General features: G+C 38.2%; 8 protein-coding genes and 1 non-coding gene across 13 annotated transcripts; 5 read left to right on the forward strand and 4 right to left on the reverse strand.

Moving 5' to 3' along the window:
* Nucleotides 1-73: 73 nt before the first annotated feature.
* Nucleotides 74-3237, reverse strand: LOC111492688 (ATP-dependent 6-phosphofructokinase 3-like). Its single transcript, XM_023142083.1, has 11 exons — nucleotides 2747-3237; nucleotides 2555-2601; nucleotides 2433-2472; nucleotides 2305-2367; nucleotides 2084-2221; nucleotides 1786-1998; nucleotides 1475-1543; nucleotides 1271-1400; nucleotides 919-1184; nucleotides 639-842; nucleotides 74-528 (listed from the first exon to the last, which is right to left on the reverse strand). Exons 1-11 carry the CDS (start codon nucleotides 2843-2845, stop codon nucleotides 382-384), a joined length of 1416 nt encoding a protein of 471 aa, XP_022997851.1. The 5' UTR covers nucleotides 2846-3237; the 3' UTR covers nucleotides 74-381.
* A 507-nt stretch (nucleotides 3238-3744) lies between these two features.
* Nucleotides 3745-7916, forward strand: LOC111492687 (mitochondrial-processing peptidase subunit alpha-like). Its single transcript, XM_023142082.1, has 13 exons — nucleotides 3745-3893; nucleotides 4554-4793; nucleotides 4906-5202; nucleotides 5326-5493; nucleotides 5645-5812; nucleotides 6195-6275; nucleotides 6467-6533; nucleotides 6694-6791; nucleotides 6955-7027; nucleotides 7120-7190; nucleotides 7339-7388; nucleotides 7545-7657; nucleotides 7740-7916. The coding sequence occupies exons 1-13, from the start codon at nucleotides 3855-3857 to the stop codon at nucleotides 7790-7792; spliced, it is 1518 nt and encodes a 505-aa protein (XP_022997850.1). The 5' UTR covers nucleotides 3745-3854; the 3' UTR covers nucleotides 7793-7916.
* Nucleotides 7917-8044: 128 nt separating this feature from the next.
* On the forward strand, nucleotides 8045-9904 carry LOC111492698 (mitochondrial-processing peptidase subunit alpha-like). The gene is made up of 8 exons (XM_023142099.1): nucleotides 8045-8153; nucleotides 8345-8411; nucleotides 8572-8669; nucleotides 8833-8905; nucleotides 8998-9068; nucleotides 9217-9266; nucleotides 9423-9535; nucleotides 9618-9904. Exons 2-8 carry the CDS (start codon nucleotides 8345-8347, stop codon nucleotides 9668-9670), a joined length of 525 nt encoding a protein of 174 aa, XP_022997867.1. The 5' UTR covers nucleotides 8045-8153; the 3' UTR covers nucleotides 9671-9904.
* Nucleotides 9905-10092: 188 nt separating this feature from the next.
* Nucleotides 10093-13254, reverse strand: LOC111492690 (probable protein phosphatase 2C 35). The gene is made up of 4 exons (XM_023142087.1): nucleotides 11676-13254; nucleotides 11375-11506; nucleotides 10541-10765; nucleotides 10093-10435 (listed from the first exon to the last, which is right to left on the reverse strand). The coding sequence occupies exons 1-4, from the start codon at nucleotides 12597-12599 to the stop codon at nucleotides 10424-10426; spliced, it is 1293 nt and encodes a 430-aa protein (XP_022997855.1). The 5' UTR covers nucleotides 12600-13254; the 3' UTR covers nucleotides 10093-10423.
* Nucleotides 13255-14189: 935 nt separating this feature from the next.
* Nucleotides 14190-15647, forward strand: LOC111492701 (profilin-like). 2 transcript variants are annotated; one of them, XM_023142104.1, is made up of 3 exons: nucleotides 14190-14379; nucleotides 14914-15051; nucleotides 15266-15647. In XM_023142104.1, exons 1-3 carry the CDS (start codon nucleotides 14257-14259, stop codon nucleotides 15398-15400), a joined length of 396 nt encoding a protein of 131 aa, XP_022997872.1. In that variant the 5' UTR covers nucleotides 14190-14256; the 3' UTR covers nucleotides 15401-15647. The 2 variants fall into 2 exon arrangements, with proteins under 2 accessions (XP_022997872.1, XP_022997874.1); XM_023142106.1 differs by lacking the exon at nucleotides 15266-15647 and adding an exon at nucleotides 15137-15247.
* Nucleotides 15648-16161: 514 nt separating this feature from the next.
* On the forward strand, nucleotides 16162-16308 carry LOC111493460. Its single transcript, XR_002720017.1, has one exon. It is a non-coding gene; the product is annotated as a small nucleolar RNA snoR135 (small nucleolar RNA).
* A 1401-nt stretch (nucleotides 16309-17709) lies between these two features.
* LOC111492699 lies at nucleotides 17710-18607 on the forward strand. The gene is made up of 2 exons (XM_023142101.1): nucleotides 17710-18108; nucleotides 18203-18607. Exons 1-2 carry the CDS (start codon nucleotides 17870-17872, stop codon nucleotides 18453-18455), a joined length of 492 nt encoding a protein of 163 aa, XP_022997869.1. The 5' UTR covers nucleotides 17710-17869; the 3' UTR covers nucleotides 18456-18607.
* Nucleotides 18608-18729: 122 nt separating this feature from the next.
* LOC111492692 lies at nucleotides 18730-20386 on the reverse strand. Of its 3 annotated transcripts, none has more exons than XM_023142090.1 (3): nucleotides 19897-20386; nucleotides 19041-19821; nucleotides 18730-18822 (listed from the first exon to the last, which is right to left on the reverse strand). In XM_023142090.1, exons 1-2 carry the CDS (start codon nucleotides 20302-20304, stop codon nucleotides 19084-19086), a joined length of 1146 nt encoding a protein of 381 aa, XP_022997858.1. In that variant the 5' UTR covers nucleotides 20305-20386; the 3' UTR covers nucleotides 18730-18822; nucleotides 19041-19083. The 3 variants fall into 3 exon arrangements, with proteins under 3 accessions (XP_022997858.1, XP_022997859.1, XP_022997857.1); XM_023142091.1 differs by having other exon boundaries at nucleotides 18800-18862; nucleotides 19915-20386; XM_023142089.1 differs by having other exon boundaries at nucleotides 18800-18862.
* Nucleotides 20387-21812: 1426 nt separating this feature from the next.
* Nucleotides 21813-24170, reverse strand: LOC111492695 (auxin-responsive protein IAA26-like). 2 transcript variants are annotated; one of them, XM_023142096.1, is made up of 6 exons: nucleotides 23767-24170; nucleotides 23158-23620; nucleotides 22467-22747; nucleotides 22236-22383; nucleotides 22088-22152; nucleotides 21813-21991 (listed from the first exon to the last, which is right to left on the reverse strand). In XM_023142096.1, exons 2-6 carry the CDS (start codon nucleotides 23550-23552, stop codon nucleotides 21960-21962), a joined length of 921 nt encoding a protein of 306 aa, XP_022997864.1. In that variant the 5' UTR covers nucleotides 23553-23620; nucleotides 23767-24170; the 3' UTR covers nucleotides 21813-21959. The 2 variants fall into 2 exon arrangements, with proteins under 2 accessions (XP_022997864.1, XP_022997863.1); XM_023142095.1 differs by having other exon boundaries at nucleotides 23158-23655; nucleotides 23767-24162.
* Nucleotides 24171-26232: the final 2062 nt, after the last annotated feature.

The raw sequence follows: 26232 nt of genomic DNA on the forward strand, positions 1-26232 counted from the left end.
ATAAAAGATATTGAATTTGGATTAGGAACTCCAAAATAATTGCAATTATCTTATTTCGTGTAAGTTCTTCACATTGGAAAAGACAATTTATTCTCTTATTATAAACTAGTATGGGAACATACATTAGTTGATGAAAGACCGTCAAGAACATAAGACTATTTTATTACAGCACATGAGCTATGGAACAAGTCGAAGTTCGTGGGGGCAGAGGATCCCATCTGACCTTATTTTCCATCTCGACATCTCAACAAATTTGGCTGGTTTAATAATACCAAGCTCAACCTATAGAATAATTGAGTTCATCTCTAGGACGTAGTACAGTTGTAAGTAAATTAGAGTACAAGTGTGGGGATAACTTCTTCTTCTCTTCTGTAGAACTGCTTACCCATTGAGTTGTGGATTCTTACCATTCTCCTCCTCGCCACCCATATGTTTAGGGTGCAAGAAACTTGGCTGGTTGGTTGAAGACAGCAGCCTTGCCCACATCCTGTCGGTAATCACTACTTTGTTCTGTCTTTCAATGATCCGCTGCAAATATCATAAACTTGGCTGTTTAGTTTGCTCTATGTTCTGCTACTGAAACTCTTTTTTATGTAACTATAGCAGAAGTAAAGTAAAGTATATGATATTGGCCTCACATTAAATGGTATGTAAGCATGTCTCCCGTTTACAGGCCCTACTGTGAATCCTGTGTATCCCGCCATTGCACCGTGAATCGCACTATGAGCAAGGAGGGTGCAGAATATGTTATCTGATGCAATGCTGGGAACTGCACGAATCATGTAAGTAGGATCTATGTATTTGAGATTTATTGTAATCTTCTTCTTTTTTTTGAAGTAGTCCTGGATCAACAAAAATTCTTTGTTAATCTCTATCTAAATCAATGAGTATTTGGTAGAGTTAAAGAGGAGGACGAACTTTGATTTGTTGGGATATCCATAACCCAACATCCTGGTGTAGCTTATTTCCTGAAGCATCTTGTTCATCTAGTTTATGCATGCTTTTCAAAATAAGTTCTTGTCCTGCCCCTTCAGCTATCACTATAACCATGTGTCCTTGTTCTTCTATACAATGCTCAATATATTCGAAGAGGCCTCCCTCTCCTTCAAGATAAAAGGGTGACTCTGGTATCAAGCAGCAATCAACATCTCTGCTTGCGAGAGTTGCATACATTGCAATAAAACCTTTGACAAAGAAGGGAATGGTTAAGAATACACATTTTGGTCACGATTTCACACCCCGAACTAGTGATGAAATGATTGAAGCTTACCACTGTTGCGACCCATCAACTTGACCAAACCTATGCAATTATCATTACTTTCTGATTCAACATGAGCAGCACTAATGGCACGTTGAGCTTCTTCAACGGCAGTGTCAAAACCAAATGACTTGTCAATGACCTGAAATAAGATAGAATTTGAACTTGCATCAATGTTCATAAGTGATCAACAAACAAGTTTACTGTTTGTATTACTGGAATGTCATTATCGATGGTCTTTGGAATTCCAGCTACTGCAACTTTGAGGCCACGCCTCTTAATTTCCTGCATGAATGAGAAACATAAGTTTATGACATCCAATACAAAATCTAACACAAAGTCCACCACGGGCAGATATTGTCCTCTTCGGACTTTTCCTTTCGGGCTTCCCCTCAAAATTTTTAAAACGCGTCTGCTAGGGAGAGATTTTCCCACCTTAAAGGTGTTTTGTTCTCCTCTCCAACCAATGTGGGATATCACACTAACCCACTAACCCACCTGCAAATAGCCAAACCAATGTGGATTACCTCAAAAATAGCAGCAGCTCCTTTCTGGGTTCCATCCCCTCCAAGTATATAGACCTGATTGATGCCTCTATGTTGAATGCTGTCAACAATCTTGGTGGTATTGTGGCCACCTCTTGAGGTCCCAAGGATGGTGCCTCCACGTTTATGGATGTTGTTCACCATTTTTGGTGTTAAAGGAATTGTATTCCTAGCGTAGAAGCCTTTGTACCCTCCCTATATGTTATTAGGTGAAACAACTGGGCGTTTTAGTGATCACATCAAATGGTGGTTAAGGAAAGTTCAAAGCGTCTATAATCACCTCAATTCCAACAACTGTGCGGACGCCATACATGTGGTACAATCCACATACTATTTCCCTAATCACTGTATTAAGACCCGGACACAAACCACCACAAGTTACAATGCACGCATGAACTTCATCGGATTCAAAAAACACCTGAAAAAGTGTTGCACTTTGATTACGATGATGACAAAGAGATTGTAGGGGGGGAAATGAAGATGAAGAAACATTTGTTTAACCTTTTGTCGAGGTCCAGCTCGTCGAAAATGTGTCCCTCTAGGACTATTGTTCTGAACAACAACCTGTTTTGAACAAAATCTTAGAACAGATTGATCTCAAACTGTGAAGTTAGAAATGGGTCACTTACATTTTGAGCAACAGCATCATCCACGTTAACAAAATATTGCCTGATGAACACAAAATTCTGGTTAGTTTATGGATGGATGAATAGAGAAAAACTGTGTAACAGGCTACAGTGAAGGAACATACTTGACTGCAGAATAGGCAGGATTATCTTGTAAAGGATTAGGATACCCCTGAAAACAAGCAGATAAAATTACAAGTGGGATGGAAGGGAAAAACGACAAAAACATAGAATCAAAGTAGATTTTACAGCATGGATGAAGGATTAAGACATGTCTGAAATTTTGGAAGAAACAAACAGAGAAGAGAGAGGGTTACCGGAAGGTCAGGGAGATAATCAGTCAAGTGAGGGACATCTTCAAGAACATAATGAAAGCCGTTACCGATGGAATCTCCATTAACGCCATTACAAGCCATCAGAGATGATCCACTGTTGTGAAAGCGGTGATGCAGCAGAAGTCAAAGGAAAGTGGGAGAAGAGAAGTTAGAAACGGAAACTGGAGAAGGTCAAAGAAGAAGGAAGAAGGGGAGGCATATATTTAAAGCAGAGGACGGTGGTGGGGTAGGCTGATCGGCGGCGACGTCAGATGGTGGCGACTTGCTGAATTTGAAAATGGGTATAAAAGGTCATGGCGTCTGGTGGATTGTAGAAGAAGTAAAAAAAAAAAAAAAAAAAAGGAAGAATCAGAGAGGGATTGAAATGGAATATTCTTGAATCGTCCATGGTTCTTATTATTATTGGTGCGAACTGTGATCTTCTACCTACGGCTCACGGACTACAACAGAATCTGAATCTGTAATGGGTAAATTTTGTAACGTAATTAATGATGTAATTCAATTGTTTCTTAGAAAAAGGAAAGTTCAATTAGAAGAAGGAGATAGAGAAAGAAGGGTTGACTTTTACTTCTAATAGTTGACTATTTGAAATATATTGGTAACTTTAATGGATTGCCCAATTATACTGTAACATATGGTCTTAAACCATTGGAGATTTTGGACCTCTTTTTTCTTTTTCTTTTCATTTTATATTATGTTTTTGTTTTAAAAGAGTATAATTTAATGGACATGGTTTGAAGCAGTGACACCAAAGGGCATGCTTGTCTTGGTCTGATCATGTTTCATGTCTGTTGAAGGAATGACACTTGCAATGGCCCCCTTGTTTTGTTCTAATTTATTTATTTTATTAAGTATGAAATTAAAGCATTTCTAGAATTAAATTTATTAAAAGAATTGGAAATTTATGAAGGGTAAGCGATTTAATTAAATTAATAAGAAACTAAGACGAAATAGAGAAGGTAAAAAAAAGATTACTATATACTAATCTTCTACTGCACCCATCGTAGCCACCGTTTGGGTTTCTCTCCAAAACGAAACTCGAGCGAAAAGAAGAAAGATTCTCTAGGGTTCACTGCGACTGAGCTCCACCATGCACAGAATCGCCGGTTCACGACTCAGGTTGCTCAAGGTCAGTCAGTTCGTCCTATAATTTCCCTTTGGAAGAAATTTTTACCAACTGTGAGACAGGAAATTGATGTGTTTTATGAATCTCTTTTGATAATTGAAGATGGGGTGTGTTAAAGATCTGTTTTTTTGTCTTTTTTTTTTTTTTTAATGTTGGTTGCTGTTTGATGTGTTCTGTATGGGGTTTGGTTGTTATGATTGCAAGCTTTGATAAATCTTTGGATCGTGTATTGGTTTGGATGGTTCTTAGATGCTTAGAATGGAAAATACTTGTGTTGCATCCACTCGGACGCTGGAGAGATGGGCTGGCATTTTGATTTCTTGATTGTGGATTGATTCTTGCTTAGGTGACTTACTGCCATTATCAATACAGTGATGGTGTCGTAATTTTTAACATGAAAATGGCTCTTCGTTTGGATGGAGTACGGGATACTATCTTTGTAATCTTACTCTGAGCTAGGTTTATGTCTTCGAACTGCATTTCTCGCATCGTGTATCTCGCTTGAATGTATATTGAAATGGGTTCTCCTAGCATTGTTTTCTTTAACAGCTTTCAAGAGATTGAGAGTTCTCGTGGAAATGAATTTCTAATAGAAAATTGTTAGAAAAATTCATTTCTGATTTTTTTTTTTTTTTTTTTTGTAATGTAATTTCTTGGAATTAGAACCATGCGGCCAATTTGGGGGCCTCTAGGTTTGCAACATCCAGTGCAGTTGCTGCAAGACCGACGTCTGGAGGCTTTTTCAGCTGGCTCACTGGAGAACGTTCAAGCTCTCTTCCCCCATTGGAAACACCTCTATCTGACATTACTCTTCCACCGCCATTGCCCGATCACGTTGAACCAAGCAAAACCAAGATTACGACTCTTCCTAATGGTGCGAGAATAGCTTCAGAAACTTCTTTGGTATGTATGGAGTTTAAAACACAATGTACATCTAAGCTTTTCTTGTTTTAATTTTTATAGTCAACTTATTTATTTATTGAACTGACAATTTTTAGACTGGTTGGTTAACCAGAATCCTGGAGCCTCTATTGGGATATATCTTGATTGCGGTTCCATATATGAGACCCCATCGTCTTCTGGAGCATCACATTTATTAGAAAGGTTGGCCTTCAAGAGTACAACAAACCGGAGCCATTTGCGCATTGTTAGGGAAGTAGAAGCTATTGGTGGTAACACAGGTGCCTCCGCTTCCCGGGAGCAAATGGGATACACTTTTGATGCCTTAAAGACATATGTTCCAGAGATGGTGGAATTGCTAGTAGACTGTGTCAGGAATCCTGTATTCTTGGATTGGGAAATCAAAGAAGAGGTAATAATCTGTCTTCTAGTCACCTTTCTAGAATTTTGTCTTGTACGATAATCATGAATGAAAAGTGGTAGTATTGGACTTCTGTGTCCATTGCCGATGTTTTGACTCCATGTGATCATACAGCTGCAAAAGTTGAAAGCAGAAATTGGAGAACTTTCAAATAACCCCCAGGGCTTACTTCTTGAAGCAATTCATTCTGCTGGGTATTCGGGTGCTCTTGCAAATCCTCTTGTAGCCCCAGAGTTTGCGTTGAGCAGATTGGACGGCACCATCTTGGAGGAATTTATTGCTGTGAGACCTTGCTTTCTTTTATAACTACTCTCATCTTTTTCTTCTCTTTTTCCTCCATATATCTTCTTAGCCTTCCTCAATATGAGATAATTTCATTTCTTTGTTCCCTTTTCTGTTTTCCAGTACTTAAGTTCCCACTTTTGGATTTCAGGAGAACTACACTGCCCCTAGAATGGTGCTTGCAGCATCTGGGGTTGAACATGAGGAGCTTTTATCCATTGCAGAACCTCTTCTATCTGACCTACCGAAAGTACCAAGCTTGAAACTGCCAAAATCTGCCTATGTTGGAGGGGATTATCGTCGTCAAGCTGACTGTGGGGTGTGTATAAACTATAAATATGTTCTATATTATTTATTCATAATATACATCCAGACCATGATTCAAACTTTGACTGAGGTGCAATGGATGTGACTTGGATGAGCTTTATACTGAAACGCCATCTAAATGGCCAACCATTTGAAAATAACATGCGGTAGAAAAGAAACGATAAACATCATAGGATTGGATATTACTTGGCCAAAACAGGTGAGGTAATTTGGCGTTGATTCTTGTAAATGGCTGAATGAATGATAAAGTTGGTTTCATTTTTTTTTTTTTTGGAAAAAAATGATAAACCTGGTCCTTATACTATGATCTCACAGATATATTGTTTTCTATAGCTTCATTTTCATATATTCACTTAGGCTTTTGATTTGAACAGAGCACACATGTTGCCCTGGCGTTTGAGGTTCCTGGTGGTTGGCATAAGGAGAAAGATGCCATTGTTTTGACCGTTCTTCAGGTACCTCATTTTCTTAACATCTAAAGATGTTTATTTTCCTGTTACACCAAAACATCTTTATCAAATTGTCTTGTTGGATTGTTTTAAAAGATGGAATAGAAGCTTGATCAAGTACTCTCATAACAGGGGTAAAAAACATGCTTACCAAATTTTTTTTTGATGAATTCTAGTAACATCTCTCAGTCCTGCAGATGCTTATGGGAGGTGGTGGTTCATTTTCTGCTGGGGGGCCTGGTAAAGGCATGCACTCAAGGTTATGTAAGTATTTCATGGATTTTCTGTTTGTTTCTGCCCCCTTTCATCTATGGCTTGTTCTTTTTACTAGTTTTCATATTAGGTGCTTTATTCTCTCCTCAATTTATTGTTATTGCTTTACATGTAGTTAATTTTTTTTTATATTGCTTTGGATTCAAAATAGACCTCCGAGTTTTGAATGAGTACCAGCAGATACAATCTTTTTCTGCATTTAACAGCATCTTCAATGACACGGGTCTGTTCGGCATTTATGCTAGCACTGTAAGGCACAATCTAACAATTAATTTTTTATATTGGTTTTGTACTAATCCTTCATCAAGTTGATGATAGCTGCAAAATTTTGAATTCGTCTTAGTTTTATTTTATTTATTCATATTCTTACATATCATAGTTTCAATTGCGAATATCCAATCTTGTGATGCAGGGTTCTAACTTTGTGGCCCAAGCAGTTGATATTGCTGCATCAGAACTAATCTCAATTGCAACTCCTGGACAAGGTTTGCAGAATTTCAATTTTATTTCTTTTTTTTTTTTCTAAAAAAGAAAAAAGTTCTGTCTAATACTTCTTGCACTTTGTTTATTGTGCCAGTTTCCCAGGTGCAGCTTAACCGTGCCAAAGAGTCCACAAAATCTGCAGTTTTGATGAACCTAGAATCCAGGGTACTCCCTATCTTCTCTTTCTCTCAGGCATACCTGATTTTTGGGGTTGTATTCACTTCTGAACTTAAATCGGAACCTTTCCTTTTAAAGAGAAGGAAATAAAGAAAAACAGAGAAATAAAAGCAAGCTAACACTTTATATATTGCAGATGATAGTGTCCGAGGATATTGGAAGGCAGATTTTAACATATGGAGAGAGGTATATCTTATGATTGAACCTACCTTTAAATTTTTAGGCGTTTTTTCTTCTAAAACAATTGCATACTTCCAACTTTTTTTTTTTATTTCTTTGTAACTCCATGGCCCTTATCCTCTGCAACATCAAGTTATAGGGTCATGTTTTTTAATATTGCAGGAAACCTGTGGAGCACTTCTTACAAGCTGTAGACTCGATCACTTTGAACGATATTACCAACATTGCCCAGAAAGTTATATCATCTCCTCTAACAATGGCGTCCTATGGAGATGGTAATCTTCGACGAATTAACCATTCTTGCTGTAATTATATCTTAATGACTGACATCTTGAATCTTCATTGTCATCGTTGCAGTTATTAATGTCCCGACCTATGAGTCTGTTAACAGCAGATTTCACAGCAAATGAGATACCTGCACATTTTAGAGCTCACCATTTCTGATGCTTGTGTTCATGTTGTTCTTTGCCACGGAAGCAGTTTCAACTCCGCTCCACCAGCCGCAATAAAATTTTGAGTAATGAAAGNCGTTGATTCTTGTAAATGGCTGAATGAATGATAAAGTTGGTTTCATTTTTTTTTTTTTTTGGAAAAAAATGATAAACCTGGTCCTTATACTATGATCTCACAGATATATTGTTTTCTATAGCTTCATTTTCATATATTCACTTAGGCTTTTGATTTGAACAGAGCACACATGTTGCCCTGGCGTTTGAGGTTCCTGGTGGTTGGCATAAGGAGAAAGATGCCATTGTTTTGACCGTTCTTCAGGTACCTCATTTTCTTAACATCTAAAGATGTTTATTTTCCTGTTACACCAAAACATCTTTATCAAATTGTCTTGTTGGATTGTTTTAAAAGATGGAATAGAAGCTTGATCAAGTACTCTCATAACAGGGGTAAAAAACATGCTTACCAAATTTTTTTTTGATGAATTCTAGTAACATCTCTCAGTCCTGCAGATGCTTATGGGAGGTGGTGGTTCATTTTCTGCTGGGGGGCCTGGTAAAGGCATGCACTCAAGGTTATGTAAGTATTTCATGGATTTTCTGTTTGTTTCTGCCCCCTTTCATCTATGGCTTGTTCTTTTTACTAGTTTTCATATTAGGTGCTTTATTCTCTCCTCAATTTATTGTTATTGCTTTACATGTAGTTAATTTTTTTTTATATTGCTTTGGATTCAAAATAGACCTCCGAGTTTTGAATGAGTACCAGCAGATACAATCTTTTTCTGCATTTAACAGCATCTTCAATGACACGGGTCTGTTCGGCATTTATGCTAGCACTGTAAGGCACAATCTAACAATTAATTTTTTATATTGGTTTTGTACTAATCCTTCATCAAGTTGATGATAGCTGCAAAATTTTGAATTCGTCTTAGTTTTATTTTATTTATTCATATTCTTACATATCATAGTTTCAATTGCGAATATCCAATCTTGTGATGCAGGGTTCTAACTTTGTGGCCCAAGCAGTTGATATTGCTGCATCAGAACTAATCTCAATTGCAACTCCTGGACAAGGTTTGCAGAATTTCAATTTTATTTCTTTTTTTTTTTTCTAAAAAAGAAAAAAGTTCTGTCTAATACTTCTTGCACTTTGTTTATTGTGCCAGTTTCCCAGGTGCAGCTTAACCGTGCCAAAGAGTCCACAAAATCTGCAGTTTTGATGAACCTAGAATCCAGGGTACTCCCTATCTTCTCTTTCTCTCAGGCATACCTGATTTTTGGGGTTGTATTCACTTCTGAACTTAAATCGGAACCTTTCCTTTTAAAGAGAAGGAAATAAAGAAAAACAGAGAAATAAAAGCAAGCTAACACTTTATATATTGCAGATGATAGTGTCCGAGGATATTGGAAGGCAGATTTTAACATATGGAGAGAGGTATATCTTATGATTGAACCTACCTTTAAATTTTTAGGCGTTTTTTCTTCTAAAACAATTGCATACTTCCAACTTTTTTTTTTTATTTCTTTGTAACTCCATGGCCCTTATCCTCTGCAACATCAAGTTATAGGGTCATGTTTTTTAATATTGCAGGAAACCTGTGGAGCACTTCTTACAAGCTGTAGACTCGATCACTTTGAACGATATTACCAACATTGCCCAGAAAGTTATATCATCTCCTCTAACAATGGCGTCCTATGGAGATGGTAATCTTCGACGAATTAACCATTCTTGCTGTAATTATATCTTAATGACTGACATCTTGAATCTTCATTGTCATCGTTGCAGTTATTAATGTCCCGACCTATGAGTCTGTTAACAGCAGATTTCACAGCAAATGAGATACCTGCACATTTTAGAGCTCACCATTTCTGATGCTTGTGTTCATGTTGTTCTTTGCCACGGAAGCAGTTTCAACTCCGCTCCACCAGCCGCAATAAAATTTTGAGTAATGAAAGTCTTATGAGATGTAAAATTATCTGTTTGTTTTCAATTCATTGAGCTGCTCCTTGTGACTTGTGGAGGAGTTTTTGACCTATTTATTTGAATGTTACCCTGGCCAGTTTTTCCCTTCACATCTTTAAATCTTGTAATGATTTAGTCCACCATATATGTTATCAGATAAACTAAAAAGGCTAAATTATTATATACCATCTTCGATTCTCAGTGTCGCCACAGGTGCAGTGATAAGCAACCCCTCAGACCATCAAACCAAAATATTAAATTTTGTGAATATTTTTATTTGATGAAAGAATATTATTTAAAATAATACATTCCTAATTAGTGAAAAAGAAATATTATTTTCGGGACGTGAATGTATATTTTTATGTCAATCTTCCTCTGAATTCCGTTCAATGGGAAACGTCATTGATTTCTCACACGTCGGTTGGGTCGCCATTTCTGAGTATACCATAATTAGATTCAACCAGCTCGAAGCAAGTCTAAGATAGGAAAAAGAGGAGCAGGCAACATTATGTTCTTCCTTGGACATACGTACTCTTGTGGTTACAAGGATTTTATTGACAGTTAAGACAGCTTCGTGACCGATGAAACGAGCAACTTTTTCGGCAGCAAGGGGATGACATGACATACCCTTAGCCCACTTCCTGTCACCAAAGATGATAGGTTGTTATGCCTGAACAGCATGACAAGAAGGTATCCATTGGTTTTAAGAGCTTTTGTACCAAATGGATAGAAATTAAAATACTAACCACTTCCAATGGTCGGTGCTGAGAAGGAGATGGAACTACAATTGCTGTGCTTCTGTGCATCAAACCCACATGATGCTGGGAGATTGACACATCTGAGAAATCACTTCTGATGGATTGAAAGGCCTCCGAACTTCCAGCGAAGGCTGATCTCTCGGAGGTTCCCCGCTCGATAATTCTATGCCTTGAATGGACCCCGTTCAGCCCAGCAGTTGCAACAGCATCTGACTACAGCAATTAGGATGAAGTTTAAACCAGAAGGATAATAAGATTTCACACAACTAGTTTTCGTAGCACCAATGAAGAGGGAAACATGATTTAGTACTATATGGAAACCAGACAACAGCAATCACAATGAAGTTTAAATAAATAAGATAAGAAAATTCTATACGGCTAACTTAGTCCACATAAGTACCATAAAAGAGGAAAGCATCCGGAAGAGTACTGAATGCAGCAACTAGGATGCTATTAAACCAAAAACATAAGCAAATTTACACAGCTAATTTTAGTCATCAGGTGCCAAAAGACGAGAGAAACATGATTTAACCAACTTTCAGTAGTGTGAGATCCTACATTGGTGGGAGAGGGAAACGAAGCATTCCTTATAAGGGTGTGAAAACTTCTTTCCTAGTAGACATATTTTAAAACCATGAGACTGATGGCGATACTATCTGCTAGCAGTGGGCTAGGGTTAGTCTATTGCTAACTCTAGTTCCAAGAAAGTTACGGTTCCTACCAAGCATCCTCATGGGTATTATTCTACATCAGCCTGATCACAGATGTGAGTAAAGAGGCAAACAACAGACATTCAGCTTAGATATGGACAGATTTTCATACAGCAGAGATGCCTTTGATGTGAACGATGATGATTGTTATATCATCTGTCCGGTTTTCATGCCTCAACCATAGCTTGTATGACTCTCCAGCAATGGCAGCACACGCATCTCGTGGATCCGTGTACCTCGCGGCCTAAATGAAGAAAGTACATAACAATACAACATTCATAATTAAGAAGAAATGATCTTTCAGAAATAATAAAGCATGCATAAATTACACTAATAACAACAAAAGAAAATCCTGTAGGAAATGCCGTTAACCAAACATTGAAACTAAAGGTGAACTGAGTTGAGATAGGTACCATATCGACAATTGCTTGACTCGTAAGGAACTCGAACACTCCATCGCTTGCAACAACAAAGAAAAGATGGTTTTGAGTGAGCTGAAGTACTGAAATCTCAGGGACAGCAGTGACACCAATCTTCTCGGCTGTACTATCTCCAACACTCCGAGTGAATGCAGTGCCAGGATAGAAGCTATTAGGCAACCACAGCCGAGGTGGGTCATTTCCCTGGCTCTCCTCATCACCCCATATCTGAATACCCGGATCCTTATGCCCTTCAATTTGATCAATTGTCATCACAGTAGCCCCGGCCAGCTTTACTCTCTCGCATTCATCCTTCCTAAAAGGTGTTTGATCATTGGACATGTCCTTGGCAATAATTCGATTCCCATCTTTAACAGCTATCACTGCTCTCGAATCACCCACATTCGCAACGTAAAGCATATTCCCAACAACAAGAACAGTAATAGCAGTTGTGCCACTCAAGGAATCATCGATCTTGCTCTTATGCAATTCATCGTTCGTGGTAAAAAAGGCCGAATTATAGGCTCTAACGGGATCTTGCGACAACGCTGAATCTTTACATAGTATTTGCACAACCCTTTCCTTAACGAAATTCGAACAATCCGATCCGTATTGACCATGCCCATCAAAAACACCGAAGAAATGGATATTTGGGTTACCTCGAATTTTCGTACTAACACAGACGCTATCTTGGTTTCCTTTATCAGGGGAATCAGGGTAGTAGCCGCGCTGCGTCAGGAGGGAGTACTCCATATAGTAGTTGTGAGAAGGCACACGAACACACTCCAATGACCTTCCCGTTAGTATATGTTTCCCTCGTGAACCACACGGCGAGGCATCACAGAATTGGGCCATATCGCTTTCAGAAGACGCCGTGTAGCGATTGCAAGTACAACACTTTCCCAGAACACAACCCATGCTCTGTAATAAAGCAGAGAAATCGAAAACAGAGCTGATGAAAAGCACAGAAAATACAGCGACCCAGATTACAATGCCGATGAGGAAATCGCAAATCAGAGGACCCAGGACCGCGAAGTGGGGGTCATCCGTGAAAAATGATTTTGTGGGACTTCAAATCGTAAAATCCGAAAAAACGCATGATAAGGAACGAAATTCAGGCCAAGAACCAGGTTTCTAACGAGAAAAATAGAATCTCATATTCTCAATGTCGCCACAGGTCCAATGATAAGCAACCCCTCAAACCGTCGAACGAAAATGATTTTGAGAGAAACCCAAGAAAGAAAGAAGGAAAAAAAATAAACAAAACTCGAAGAGGGGAAGAGACGCAAAGCAACCGCAATGGGGTTTTGAAAAAGGAAGAATGGGAGTTAACCTTTTGGGCGATTAAGGCGAAGAACAAAAAAGCAGAAAATGGGAAAGGAAGGCAAAAGGCGAAGAATGAAGGGAAGGGTTTTGTTTTAATGGGGAGAAAATGGGTTTCGTCAAGCGAAGAGGGAGTCGTTGAAGATTCGGTGCGTGCATGGAAGGGTTGGGCCTCCCAAGAAAACACTCCCCATTCCCCAACACATTCTTCTTCTGCAGCTTATAACACAACCTCCAAAACTCTGTGACCCTAAATTTAGAAGAGTGAAGGGGCATCCACATCAACTTTTTTTTGTTGATATTTTGATGAACATCCAGTGTTGGGAAGCTGTTCAAAATGCTTCTCAACTTCTTCATTGCCCCTTTTCTTGCTTTCCAAACTATTCATTTCATTTTTCATCCCTTCCTTCCTCTATTTTGCAATCACATTACACAAACCAATCAAAATCCAATCTTATTCTAAATATATATATATATATAAAAGTTTGGTCCCAATTGTTAGGAATTTCTTGCATGACCCTAGCCTTGCCCTTACCTTCACCCATATGAGTGTGGTATCATCACCGCCACCTCTTCAACCATTTAAAGCCTTCGTCTTTACAAACTTTCAAATGGAAAGCTTGAAATTTATGGATCAAAAACCTCATTTTTTTAGAGAAACTTCATTATATCATTGTATTTGTCTTCACTATTATATGGATCACAACTAAACATGAATTTTAGTTTTGTTTTTTTCGAAACAAAGTATTACAAATTTGATCTAAAAGATTTTTTTTATTTTTTAAAGTTTTGGAAATTGAGGGATGTTTTTTAAATAAAGGATAAAGTTCAAGTATTTTCTTTTCTTTAGTCGAGGTTACAAACAATTTTAAGAAGGTGGGACCCACCAAAGGCAGGCAAGACTATTGGACGGCTACGATTGCATGGGGAAAATGATTGTGGATACAGCGAATCAGAGCTCCCATCTACCACGTTTCATTGGGTCCGACTCCGAACGAGTCTTGTGGATTAACACTCGTTCGATCAAATCGAAATCAACGGTTCACAATACGTTAGGTGGGACCACCAAAACTCAATCATACGGATCCGGTCCTACCGCGGGTCCCACAAAAAAGCGCTTTTGCAAATTGCAACTTCCAAACACTACCATATATAAACCTCTCCCAACTTCAGGCTCGAACGACACGGAAGCTGTGTAAGAGCCAGAAAAAACGAAAAAATACAGAGGGAATTTGATTGCTTCAGATCCAAAATGTCGTGGCAATCTTACATTGATGATCAATTGATGTATGATGTCGATGGCCATCATCTCCAAGCCGCTGCTATAATCGGGAACGACGGTGCTGTTTGGGCTCAGAGCCCCGCTTTCCCCAAGGTTTTCCTCTTTCCTCTTATCAAATCCCGCATTTCTCGTTTTGTTCCGAAATAATTCTATGTCGTTGCTGTTTTTTCTCCCCATCCTTTTTGTTGTTTTAGGCGTTTTTGATCCATCAGGCTCCGTGAGTATGCCGAAAATCGATCGTCTACATCGTTTGTTATGATCAGAGTGTTACTGAACCTTCAGTTTTGTAGGTTTTTTGATTGCTTTGTTGAGATGATTCCAGATTATTTTCTGCTGTTTTGGTTCTTGTTAACTTGCAATGAGCGTATGTAAGAACATGGATCAGAAAGTTGAAATTTATGTTTAGTCCCAGCAGGAATTTGAGGAAATCTGTTTCAGATATGAATAGTTGTGTTGGGATTGGAAACTTCGTGCTCGCAATTGTTCTTATTGTTAAGCGATTGGAAAGTTCGTATTCGCAATTGTTCTTATTGTTAAGTGATTGGTAAGTTCGTATTCGCAATGTTGTTGGCTAGTAGTAGTATCTCGGACGAATAAATATTTGTCTTCTTTGGGCGATTATTGTAGTTCAAGCCTGAAGAGATGTCTGCCATTATGAAGGATTTTGATGAGCCTGGATCTCTTGCCCCGACTGGTTTGCACCTTGCTGGATCAAAGTACATGGTTATCCAGGGGGAATCTGGAGCTGTTATCCGTGGAAAGAAGGTTCGCCTTGGCACCTGAAATCTTCCCATGGTTCTCTTTGAATGTTATTATAATCGATCCTCAATGTTGATGATATATTTCATAGGCTGTCGACTTCTTTCAACAAATCAACAAAACATGAGTGGCAGCTTCTCTTGTGATGAAGCTTTCTTGGAACAACGCTTTTTCTGGGTGATTTGTGTGTTTATCTTTCTTATTTTCATCCATTTGACAGGGCACTTCTGGGCTCACTGTAAAGAAAACAAACCAAGCACTCGTTTTTGGGTTATATGATGAACCCATGACTCCAGGACAGTGCAACATGATTGTCGAGAAGTTGGGAGATTACCTGATTGATCAAGGCATGTAATTTTCATCTTAATTTCATTCGTCTTCTTTTCTACTCATAATTGGGACTTTTAGGTGGTGTCCTGCTATATATAGCTGTGAACTCAGTTGTTACACAAAGTAACAGTGTGAAGAATCAGGATGAATAGCAGGAGTGTGGTAAATTTTGGTCGCTGATTTCTACCCATTCCATGTATTTTGGCTTATATTTTTGTGTGTATTTGCGAATACACTACTTCACATATGAGTTTTTGAAAGTATTTCACGTATCCCTGTTTTGGTTTTGATATAAATATTGAAATTTGTGATCAGGGCTTCCATTCAAAAACTTTAAAAGTATTACCTTTCAAAAATACTCATAGTACATAGACCATTTTTCAATTTTTTTTTTTTATTTTTTTAAGAACATAGGGTGGTTAATATGAAATTTATTAGTCTTCCTATTGAAACTTTTTTTAGATAGAATATAAAATTTATAAATATTTTTATTAATTTAGTGAAGCATTATTTTGTTTATTTGTGTGAATGTTAATGTAAATATTTATTCATGTGATGTAACGGCACCATTTGGTTATATGGCATTTTCGTAATTATGAACGTGTAAGGATGAATCTTCAAAACCCTAGCTGTGGCTCTGCCTCTATATAACCAGGCCACCGCAAGGGATTCAGAAGGGCATTATTTTTCAGATTTCTCCTTGTTCTTCCGCCGTCTGCTTGGATTCAGGTTCCTGCTAAATTATCTTATCCTTCAGTGACTCCGATTTAGAACATTAGAGGTTGCAAAGCAGGGATTGTGTGTATCGGCGTAGTGCTAATCTCAGTGCACTCTGTTCCGAAAGACTTCCCTGCAACATCCAATCCTCAAGGGAAGGTGGGCAGTTGTGATTCATCTCCCATTGATTTCTCAACAATCATCTTCCCTACATCACATTCCTCTCCCTCTTTTAATTCTAAGTTACTCGAATCGCATCGAATCCAAACCAAAGATTTTTCAACATTGAATTACTAAACAACAATGTCACACACGATTGTTTGTTTTTCCAATGGTCGACTTCTGGATCCCGTAAAGATCAGTTCGCAATCGCCACTGGTTTTTGTTGGAGACTTGTTTTGATTCTTTCGAGCATTTTCAGGGTTCATAATGTTTTAAACGAAGAAAATGTGGATAAGCATTTTGATCTTCTGATTAACCATTGATTAAATCTCTAAATTGGACTCAAAATACAATGAATTTGATACATAAGGAGAATTATACAGCTGCAATGTTTACGATCAAAGGCATAAATTACGGCACCATTATCTTCGAGATATTCTCTAATATATTTTGTTCTTAACAACAATATTCTCAAAAGTTACAAGCATAAAAAACCAAAGAAAGAAACAGAGAGTTGCATATGTTTTATATTGATGGCAAATCATATTTATTGAGTTAAATTTTATAAAATGTGTTAAAATATTAATTTTTATAATAAGATAAAAAAAAATGATTCTAAATTATCCAAGAAAAAGGGAAAAAGATAAAAAGTGATTCTAAATTATCAGAAAAATATTTCCAAATTTCAACAGCCGAAAAGGGACCCATAAGTATGGCGTATTTTATTTTTTGAAAAGTAATATTTATTCTTTATTTTTTATAAAGGCTTTGTTTTGGGTACTAAAATAATATATTTTGTATTCAATTTAGTTGTGTAATTGAAAAATGGTGGTTCCCCCACCAACCAAATGTGCATGCGCATCCATCTACTACCCATGTGTTCTTCTTTTTGACCAAACCTTCTCTCTTCAAAATTTCATATGAAATGAAGGATGATAGCGACCCTTTTTCCAATGGATTGATGGATGCTTATCTCTTATCTTTTTTTGAGCTTATCCCTTACTTTTCAAACCTCAATCTATTCCTTTTCAAACCTCAATCTATTCCTTTTCATACCATGCCACCATACCCTCACAAGATAAGGAAGAATCTTATGAAAACGAGTCTATTTCTAGAGTTTGGAGAAAGTCAGAATTTAGTTCCTCCGTTAGAATTTTGTGCTTCTACTATATATATTATATAGATTATCTACTGATCCCAACATTTAAAATTATAAAAACTAAATTTTAAGATATGGACATGGAATTGGAATTTGATGGAAGTGTATAGAGTTTATGTGCTTTCATGCCTCATGGTTGACATTTTTGCTTTTGGGTCTTTGGTTGTTTGGGAATTCTATGCCTTTTCATGCGAGACCACCAATTCCCCTGTTTATTTTTAATTTTATTTATTTAAAATAAAAAAAATAAAAAGCAACAGCTTGGAATTTTCTCTTGCTGCCTATAAATGTTCCACAAGAAATGTGATAAGACTCAAATGCTGTTTATGTTGAAGGGGTTATAATATAAATACATCAAAAGCTTATCCCATCAAAGCATCCTCTATCAATTTCTGGTTTTTTTTCTCTGTTTCTCTCTATTTGTGTTGCTGCTGTTCTTCATCTTTCTGCTTGAATATGGGTGGATTCCTTCATCAACCTTGTTCTGTTGCTCTGTGCCAAGGGTTCCATGAAGAGTCGGAAGATCAATGGGGCAAGGGCGGTGAGTATCACTACAACCTTGCCTCTTCCACATCTTCCTTCGAAGATTCAAGCAATTCGTCGGATGATGCGTGTTCATCCACTTCAAATTCTTCATCTCCATCCATTGGAGCGTTGGAGGATTTTACAGAGCTTTTTGCCCAACTCCCGATCAAGTAAGTGTTGTCGTGTTGATGCGATGCTTCCAATTCCCTTTCCCTCCATAAAAGAGTTCAAATTTGTAACGCCAACCACTGTTTGTTTGTGTAGGAGAGGACTGTCCATGTTCTATGAAGGGAAATCCCAGTCGTTTACATCGCTATCAAGCGTAAGAAGCATAGAAGACCTTCCGAAGAAGAGAAGCCCTTACAGCAGTAGATTGAGCGGATGTAAGAGCTATGCAGGAGGGTTGGACACCCACAAATGTGCTGCTTATACTCTTCCCAAGGCTCCCAGTTTTAAGAAGGCATCATCGTCATCCAAGAAGATCTCTGTCTCTTGTCCCGGTTATGAGAGGCAGTGATTTGGTTGGTTGGTTGGTTGTGATAGCTTTCCATTTCTGTATATGATGTCTGAGTAGTAGGTTTACAGCATTAAATTGGCCCATTTTTGTTGGGAATTTTGGTTGTACAATAGGGGAATGATTGATATTGATCTAAACTATTATGGAGTTCAGATGTTAGTTGTAAGAGGAGGAATGAATGTTAATAACACAACTGGGTACAGAATTCATACGCGTAGAAACTGGAAAATTAGTACTCTTCTTCTACATCATAAATGAATTGATGAGCAATGGGTTTAGAGATTTCAAATTGTTTTCCATTTTGCTGATCAAGTGGTCATCATCATCATCCTCAATTCTTCTTCTTCTTCATCTTCTTCACCTTTAGCTTGAACATGAATGGATGAAGGTTAATAGACAGGGCAAATCTGTAATTCAAATTCAAACCTATGAAACTTGTGAATCAAATTCAAATGTGAATATGAGTGAGTAGTAAAAGTAAGGCTAAATTTAGATGAACAAAAAAACGAACATACATGATTTTTGTCATTTATGTAAAAGAAACAAAACAAAAGTAAGAAATTGATGGAGAAATTATGAACTTACAGGATCACTCTGATTCAATCTTCCAAACTTGTCTCAACAAAAATCAGAACTCATCGAACCCTTCATCTCCTTCAATCCGATGACAACATTTCTGCATTCTCACGCCGCCGGTGCTGTTCCTGCCTCCCATAATCTCATTCAACGCCACTCTGTTCTTCGTCCAACCCTCCGCCCTCTGTTTCGGCGCGCTTCGCGACCTCGATTTCGCCTTAAACGATTTCGTACTCGCCATATAATTCGGAAAATTCGTATACTGACGGAAAAACCCTTCGCCGTACTCCACCCTTGCCGGCGTCGCTGTCGCCGCCGCAGTCTTCCACCCGTAGTTCCGCACACGCGGCGTGCGCTGGGCTGTCAACATCCTCCCGCACTCCTCTCCGCCGGTGAAACACCACTCCCCGCCTGAGAACCTGGCCGGCGACGCCATTGTCCAGAGGTACGGCGACGGTCGGTCGTCGGAGAGTTCTGAGAGGAGATTGTTGAAATGACGGGACCTCGATTTGGGTTTCTGGAATAGTTTGTCGATATCCACGATTTTGGGGTCTTCGATTTCGTCAGAGAAAAGAAATCTCACGTCGCCGATATCCGGAGACTTTTCCAGCAGGGATTTGTTCTCTTTGTTGTTTGAACGACGAGCTCGTTGCGATCGGACGGTGGTTTGTGCTCGGATTAGAGCTTGCATGCTCTGTAATGTGGCGGCTGCTCGTTTTCGAACGAGAAAGCCTCTGACTAAAGCTTGTAATTTGACCAAACTTCTTAATGCTTGAAGTGCCTTCCTCGCCTGCAATCAAATTTCAAATAATTTAAAATATAGTAATTGGAGAAGAGAAAAGGATTATGAAACCGATTGATTTACCAAAAAGCCTCTGAAAACCTTTTGAATTGTAAGAGCGGCCGAAATCAGTTTCCCTCCATTGAACAAACCACCTCCTCTAGTTTGGTTGGTAAGCATAACAACAGCCACCGCCGCTTGAGCCGCCGCCACAGCAGCATCAGCAGCAGCAGCCGATGCTGCTGCGACAGCGATCGCATGCTCATTGCGGTGTTCCTCTGCAGGATAAGATCTCTGGCAATCAGCATCCGCCATTCTCGGCGACGGTGGCAGCTTCTGAACTTCTCCGGTGAATTCCTTCCCGGACTTTGAAAAACTGCACCGATTCCTCTCTTTGATTTCACCATCGGCTGGTAAACATGAATTGTGATCGGCATTCTTGTCTCTCTTCATTCCCAATAAGGCCCTCAACAATCTCATCGCCTTTCCCATTCTGATTTGGTGAGATTCTTCTCTTTTTTGTTGTGTTGTGTGTGGATATCATATTGCCTTTTGAATACCCTCCTCCTCCTCCTCTTCCTCATCCTCCTCCTCCTCCTCCTCCTCCTCCTCCTCCTCCTCCTCCTCCGTTGGAAATTAATCGGAGAGAGAGAAAATTGAGTCAAAGACAGTAAAAGAATTACAGAGAGTTTCACTATAATTGTACTGCCCTCCTTCTTTTGACTCGTTTCTACTTTGTCTCTTCTTCATTTTGACTCTAATCATATTACCCTAAATTAAATCATAATATTAATACGCATCTAACTCATCCATTATTCAACTCAATAATTCACAAACCAATAATACTTCGCTATTTCATTCATATCTATAACCAACCTATAGTTTCTTCTTTTCTTTTCTTTTTTTTTTTTAAAAAAAAAAACCAAATTTTTTCAGACAATCAAAGTCAATAATTGAGTTTGGGTCGTTGGATTAGGGGACCAAATAGGGCACACTTGATCACGCACATCATAATGATACTATAGGCCCAATGTGTTCGGTGTAGCCCATTTTTTTAGGGGGGCATCAGCTGGAGTAAGGTAAATTCGCATTAAATTAGAGCTACATCATTGGAGTACGACAGCTAAGATGATTATTCGAATAGAAAGAGTGAAAATTTGACCAAATTAAAAAAATAATATTATTTAATGAGGAAATTATGATCTAAAAAGAAAATTGATTTCAATGATATTGAATACTAAACTGTAGGACATTTACATTAGTGTAGGAATTATTTAAAACATCATCAATTTAGAGTTATGGTAATGCTAATAATTGAGTGATATAGGAAGGTAGATTCATAGGTTTTGACCCCAATTTGCATTATGTTGCCCATCCTCCTCGTGTGCAATAACCTTCCAAAAACATTCCCAATTACTACTATTCTATATTAAGATAGGAGACGCTTTGATAGTGAATCAAACAAAAAGAGAACCAACGGTCATGGTCGACATGAGCTTGAGGCCAAGACCGACCCAAGGGTTGGCGTGGTCGGCCACATATTAATCACAGTCCTTATTCTATCTGAAACGAAGGATGCAATGTTGTTGTCAAAGCGTAAAGTAAGAAATGTTCCCACCCCTAACCACTCATTGTGAACAGAAAAGGAGTAGACTTGTTGGTCAGTTTTTGGGCCCAAAGTTAGGCCAGTTCTCAATGACAGTGACACAACTGATGGATGCCACCACATCCCTTTGTTCCCATTCCATATGCCCTTCTTCTAACCATGTCCCTAATGCCCTCCTCCTTCTCCCAACTCAAAAACCCTTTTCAAATACTACACTTACTCATTCATTTCGAATAATACATCCTACACGACTACGTCTCGAAAGTTCGCGTTTTAACTCTTCCCCATAAAATGGAATCGATTCATTTTTAAAGTAAGTTGACCTGAACTTTTGTTGGTAGTTATCTTAGTGATTAATCTTATCTTATTAAGGAATTTATATTAGAACACCAAATGAGCGGCTAATTTAGGCGATTTGATTGGATTTTACATTGCAATTAATTTCAGAAATTACAAAATGAAAAGCATAACCCCATTAGTGTATGGGGATGATGATTAAAGCATGAGTGATTCTATCTTCTCTAAACCTTCACCTTACAACTTAACTTCTCTTCTGCGGCCTCGAACCAAGCACTGCAATCAAACAAATCCGGTGTGTGTTTAATGAAAAGCGATGGCATCAAATCAGGAAATAAACAAGAATGTTGGTTTGGTTGTGTTTCAACTCACCACTCAACGCTGGCAATTCAGAGCTCTTCAGCACGCGCAGCCTCTTCACCGTGGAAATGAACATTCTGCGACACAAGGACAGGAGATTACAAAACACTTCTACTGTTATGTAATGCTAATAAAAGGATGTGCAGAGAGTTATGCTTACTGCCACGGCACATCGCCAACAAGAACTCTGTCGCCTTCGTTGTCCTCATAAACAAGCGTATATTCTCCACTTCCATCCAGCAAACCCGTGATTGGTTTCTCTTCTTCTTGCTTCTTCAACACGCCACTGCCTGACGAATCTCTTTGAGCTGCACGCACACCAACAAATTTCAGAAGACGAATCTCTGAATGAAACTAATAGGAAAGTTTGAACAATTCTTGTGGAGATTACCGGCAAGTAAGGCTCGGAACAGTTCATCAACAGCACACGAAAGCTTTTGATAGTTGTCATAGGCATTGAGATCTATCTTCCTACCAATGGGAACTCCATCCATATTGATCTTCACAAACAGTCCCTTCCCACCAGCTTCGACCCGTTTTTCCCGGGGAGCCGGGAGCTTGCTCGGGGCGGCATCCGAGGACTCCACTGCAGGCTTCTCAAAGCTGCTGCTTCTGAGGTTTCTTCTCGAGGATCGAATTGGTGGCCATCCCACAACTGGAGCAGGCGCAGTCCTTTGTATTTGTTCACACAGTTACGCAATTCTTATTAGTGTATTTCACTACCTAATTCTTACTGTTAATCAACACTAAAAGCTGTTCATCAACTTGACCCTTACAACCCAAATTCATTCACTTATCTAAATTCAGAAATTGAAACAAAAGTTAGCTAAAAAAAGATTCTTGTTAAGGGAAGCTTTGATTAAGACTAATGCCAAAAAACAAACAGACAAAGGAAAGGAAAGATAAGATTAGACCCATTTTTCAATTACCAAGTGGAAAGGATTAAAAAAGATGCAAGGACAGGACATGGACCACAAGAACACAAGCCTGTCATAAGATGACCCTTTGTCCTTTTTACACATGCTTCGAGTTTCAACAGCCATGAAAATAATACTAAACACCAAGCGAAAGAGAGGGTGTACCTTTTCTGAGAAGTGTTAGAAACAGGTGTGTTAGCAGAGGAAGGAAATGATTTAGCTTCAGCATTTTGTAAATCTCCCATTTTAGAACAAAACACTGAAAATTTGTTGGGTTGAAGCTTTCCAAGGAAATTTGCAGACGACGGCCACGGATTCTCAGAGGGAGAAAATTTTGAAGAAGTGGGAAAATGGCCAAAAGAGAGAAGAGAGTCATTTCTTTCTTTGCGGGACCAGTCGGCATCTCCAGGCAGGCCAAGCCTCAGCTCAAGCTTCTTGTCGTCGGAGCTTTGCGTTTTTCCGGCGACATCTACGGCGGAAAGCCATTGGCGGTGTTTGGGGATCAAATCCAACAGCTGAGGACAATCCTCGTCTTTCTCAGAACACCCATTCATCTCCATTGAAAGATTTGGGGGTTTTTGAGGAAACCCAGATGGGAGAAATCAGGAAATACGAATTGGTATCCTTTGTGAATGAAATTGGTCGAGAAAATAGGAAAGAAAACTGAGTTGGAGAAGGAGAGAAGAGGTAAGAAACAGAGGCAGTTATTAGTTGAAAGACTAAAACAGAACCCAAATAAAGAAACAAAAAGATAACACGAAATACCCCAATTACCTGGTGAAATCTTGAAGAAGAGATGATAAAAAAGAGGACCCGGATCTCAAATCGTGGAAAGAAAGACGAGAAGAGAATGAAAATAGGCAGCGAAGCAAAGGGTTGAAGAGGATATATATATATATATATATATATATAATGAAGAAGAAGAAGGAGAAGGAGAGAAGAGGAAGATGAAAGGAGATTGAAGGAGGAGAATGTATTTGAGGAGCAAAAGAACCCAAAAGAGGGAACAGTATATAGAGAGCATTATTATTCACCCAATCAAGACATGAAAAAACAAAAATATATATTGGTGGGTTACTCAGCTCAGGAAGCAAAGCGTGCTAAAAAGATACTCTCCTCATCTCTCTCTACCCAAAAGTTTCTTTCTTTCTCTTGTCTCCCTATGCAATGCCAGTAACCAGCAAGAGAAGAAGAACAAAACAAAGAAACAAGGGATTACCGTAACTTGCACAACAACCCAACCATTACCCAACATGCCTGCTTTTGTGGGGAAACACTCCATCAATCTTGAATTAGCTTCAACTCAACAACACATTCTTATAATTTCAAATCAAATAGGAGTTTATTAAACCCTTAAATAAATCTGTATCCATTATTATTTCAAACTCTCAAATTGGCAGAGCCTTCAAACCCAATCATACTTGGACTCCTGTCGATTTGATTTATCTCACTCTCTCACCTCCGAGCATCCAACATGCCCGAGGATGGATGCCTTCAGAACGCCAAGTCAGCAACAATTATTGTCATCTTATAATTGCCTTATGCCACGTCAATATGTATATAAATTGAAAATTCTTATTTATTATGCGATTTGACGCGGCCGTACTACAACCCCCACTCACCCCCTTTGCCTTTTTAACTTGCCACTTTCCTTCGCCTTTTTCTTATACTCGCGTGCCTTCAACTTTACACGTCACCTTTAAATTCTAAATTAGGTGGATAAAAGATGTACCATGTCACTTAACCTACATTAATCTAAAAAAATTAAACTATTTTTGTAAGAAGAAGGGAATGGACGGTGATGAGGAAGCAAGGCGTGGGGAGAAGGTTAAATCAGATGGGTAATGATTCGGTGTGTGCGTTACTAGAGTAGAAGAAGTTGATGTAAGTAAGACAAGAAGTCAAATCAAATCAAACCATCCAACCTTTTTTACTTCATGGATTTGGGTTCATCCCAACGGTTTGATTCTTCACAATCATTTTTTTTTCTTTCCTCCACATATTCCATCCCATAATTTCCTTTCATTCACTTCATTATTATTATTATTATTAATCGTTTTAACATTTTAATCAAAAGTATAAGAGTATTAGTATTATTACTATAATTATAATGTTTCCCACTTATGTTATTCTTATCTTTCTCTTTCATTTTTTTTTGTTTTTGCTCATAAAAGCAGGCGCCGCTATTTTGCCCAATATTTATTCATCAATTATAAAGTAATAATAAGGTGGGATCCATCCTCCAATCATTTTAAAAAATGGTTAATGATAATTCAAATAATTTACTTCTCAAGTTTCCTCATTTTTATTGCACTTTCTTTTACTTCTTACTTAAATGTGTTTTATTTAAAGCAGTCGATTAATATTAAATGTATTAAGTTTCTCCAACTTTTTAAGATTGTTGTATTACAGGCATGAGATTGGAAGTTAAAAAGGTGCAAAGGAATTGAGGAAATAAAGGGTAATCATGTTCTTCATATCCTTTTTTCAAATGGGTACCTCGTTAGTTTTTTTTATTTGATTTTCTTCGACCAACAATTTCCAACAATCAACTCTCTCGTTCTTACTAATCGAATGGGCATGAGATAAAGACGCTCAATTATATATAAAATGAAAAATAAACTAATGGGTACAAAAACAAAGAAAAAAAAAAGTTGATGAAATACAATGGAGATGGCTAATGGCTTTCACATCATCTATCTTCTTTGTCCTTCCTTCCTTCCTTCTTCCTTATGGAAAAGAAAAAAAGCCGTTATGCTCGGAATTGGAAGTGATAGGTACCATTATTCATATATACATACACTTTATATGCTCTATCAATCCCCACTTTCCCCTAAATATTATATATATATATATATATACATACACACACATCCATCATCATCGTATAACTCAACTATTTATGACATTACATGATTGGACACAAGGTAAGAGCTTCAAACATTCACTCACTACAAAATATATCTAGATTCCTCTTTCACTTTTTCTTTCCATCTTCCTCTCAAAGTTTTTAAAACATGTTTGCTAAGGAAAGGTATGTCTACTCCAATTCTCTTTTCAACTGATGCGGGATCTCACAATCCACCCCCTTTCGGAGTCCAGCGTCCTCGCTTGCACACCACCCCATGTCCACCCCTTTTAGAGCTCTACATTCTCACCTAATGTCTGGCTCTGATACCATTTGTAACCACTTAAAGCCCACTGTTAACAAATATTGTTCTCTTTGAGATTTTCTTTCAT

This window comes from Cucurbita maxima, unplaced genomic scaffold (assembly GCF_002738345.1).
Source record: "Cucurbita maxima cultivar Rimu unplaced genomic scaffold, Cmax_1.0 Cma_Scf00018, whole genome shotgun sequence".
Classification (NCBI taxonomy): domain Eukaryota; kingdom Viridiplantae; phylum Streptophyta; class Magnoliopsida; order Cucurbitales; family Cucurbitaceae; genus Cucurbita; species Cucurbita maxima.

Bases quoted from the DNA above. Each gene is read 5' to 3' on its own strand.
- LOC111492698 (XM_023142099.1), top strand. From the start codon at position 8,345: ATGCTTATGGGAGGTGGTGGTTCATTTTCTGCTGGGGGGCCTGGTAAA. The intron at 8,412-8,571 runs GTAAGTATTTCA...GATTCAAAATAG, and splicing joins AGGCATGCACTCAAGGTTAT to ACCTCCGAGTTTTGAATGAG. The intron at 9,267-9,422 runs GTATATCTTATG...TTAATATTGCAG, and splicing joins ATTTTAACATATGGAGAGAG to GAAACCTGTGGAGCACTTCT.
- LOC111492688 (XM_023142083.1), bottom strand. From the start codon at position 2,845: ATGGCTTGTAATGGCGTTAATGGAGATTCCATCGGTAACGGCTTTCAT. The intron at 2,602-2,746 runs GTAACCCTCTCT...GCTTGTTTTCAG, and splicing joins ATTATCTCCCTGACCTTCCG to GGGTATCCTAATCCTTTACA. The intron at 1,999-2,083 runs GTGATTATAGAC...AATAACATATAG, and splicing joins GCACAGTTGTTGGAATTGAG to GGAGGGTACAAAGGCTTCTA.
- LOC111492701 (XM_023142104.1), top strand. From the start codon at position 14,257: ATGTCGTGGCAATCTTACATTGATGATCAATTGATGTATGATGTCGAT. The intron at 14,380-14,913 runs GTTTTCCTCTTT...CGATTATTGTAG, and splicing joins AGAGCCCCGCTTTCCCCAAG to TTCAAGCCTGAAGAGATGTC. The intron at 15,052-15,265 runs GTTCGCCTTGGC...TCCATTTGACAG, and splicing joins CTGTTATCCGTGGAAAGAAG to GGCACTTCTGGGCTCACTGT.
- LOC111492692 (XM_023142090.1), bottom strand. From the start codon at position 20,304: ATGGGAAAGGCGATGAGATTGTTGAGGGCCTTATTGGGAATGAAGAGA. The intron at 19,822-19,896 runs GTAAATCAATCG...ATTTGATTGCAG, and splicing joins AGGTTTTCAGAGGCTTTTTG to GCGAGGAAGGCACTTCAAGC.
- LOC111492699 (XM_023142101.1), top strand. From the start codon at position 17,870: ATGGGTGGATTCCTTCATCAACCTTGTTCTGTTGCTCTGTGCCAAGGG. The intron at 18,109-18,202 runs GTAAGTGTTGTC...TTGTTTGTGTAG, and splicing joins TTTGCCCAACTCCCGATCAA to GAGAGGACTGTCCATGTTCT.
- LOC111492687 (XM_023142082.1), top strand. From the start codon at position 3,855: ATGCACAGAATCGCCGGTTCACGACTCAGGTTGCTCAAG. The intron at 6,276-6,466 runs GTACCTCATTTT...TCAGTCCTGCAG, and splicing joins TTGTTTTGACCGTTCTTCAG to ATGCTTATGGGAGGTGGTGG. The intron at 6,792-6,954 runs GTAAGGCACAAT...CTTGTGATGCAG, and splicing joins TCGGCATTTATGCTAGCACT to GGTTCTAACTTTGTGGCCCA.
- LOC111492695 (XM_023142096.1), bottom strand. From the start codon at position 23,552: ATGGAGATGAATGGGTGTTCTGAGAAAGACGAGGATTGTCCTCAGCTG. The intron at 22,748-23,157 runs GTACACCCTCTC...ACAAATACAAAG, and splicing joins TCTAACACTTCTCAGAAAAG to GACTGCGCCTGCTCCAGTTG. The intron at 22,384-22,466 runs GTAATCTCCACA...GTGTGCGTGCAG, and splicing joins GTTCCGAGCCTTACTTGCCG to CTCAAAGAGATTCGTCAGGC.
- LOC111492690 (XM_023142087.1), bottom strand. From the start codon at position 12,599: ATGGGTTGTGTTCTGGGAAAGTGTTGTACTTGCAATCGCTACACGGCG. The intron at 11,507-11,675 runs GTACCTATCTCA...TTCTTCATTTAG, and splicing joins GTCAAGCAATTGTCGATATG to GCCGCGAGGTACACGGATCC. The intron at 10,766-11,374 runs GTATGAAAATCT...TAATTGCTGTAG, and splicing joins ACATCAAAGGCATCTCTGCT to TCAGATGCTGTTGCAACTGC.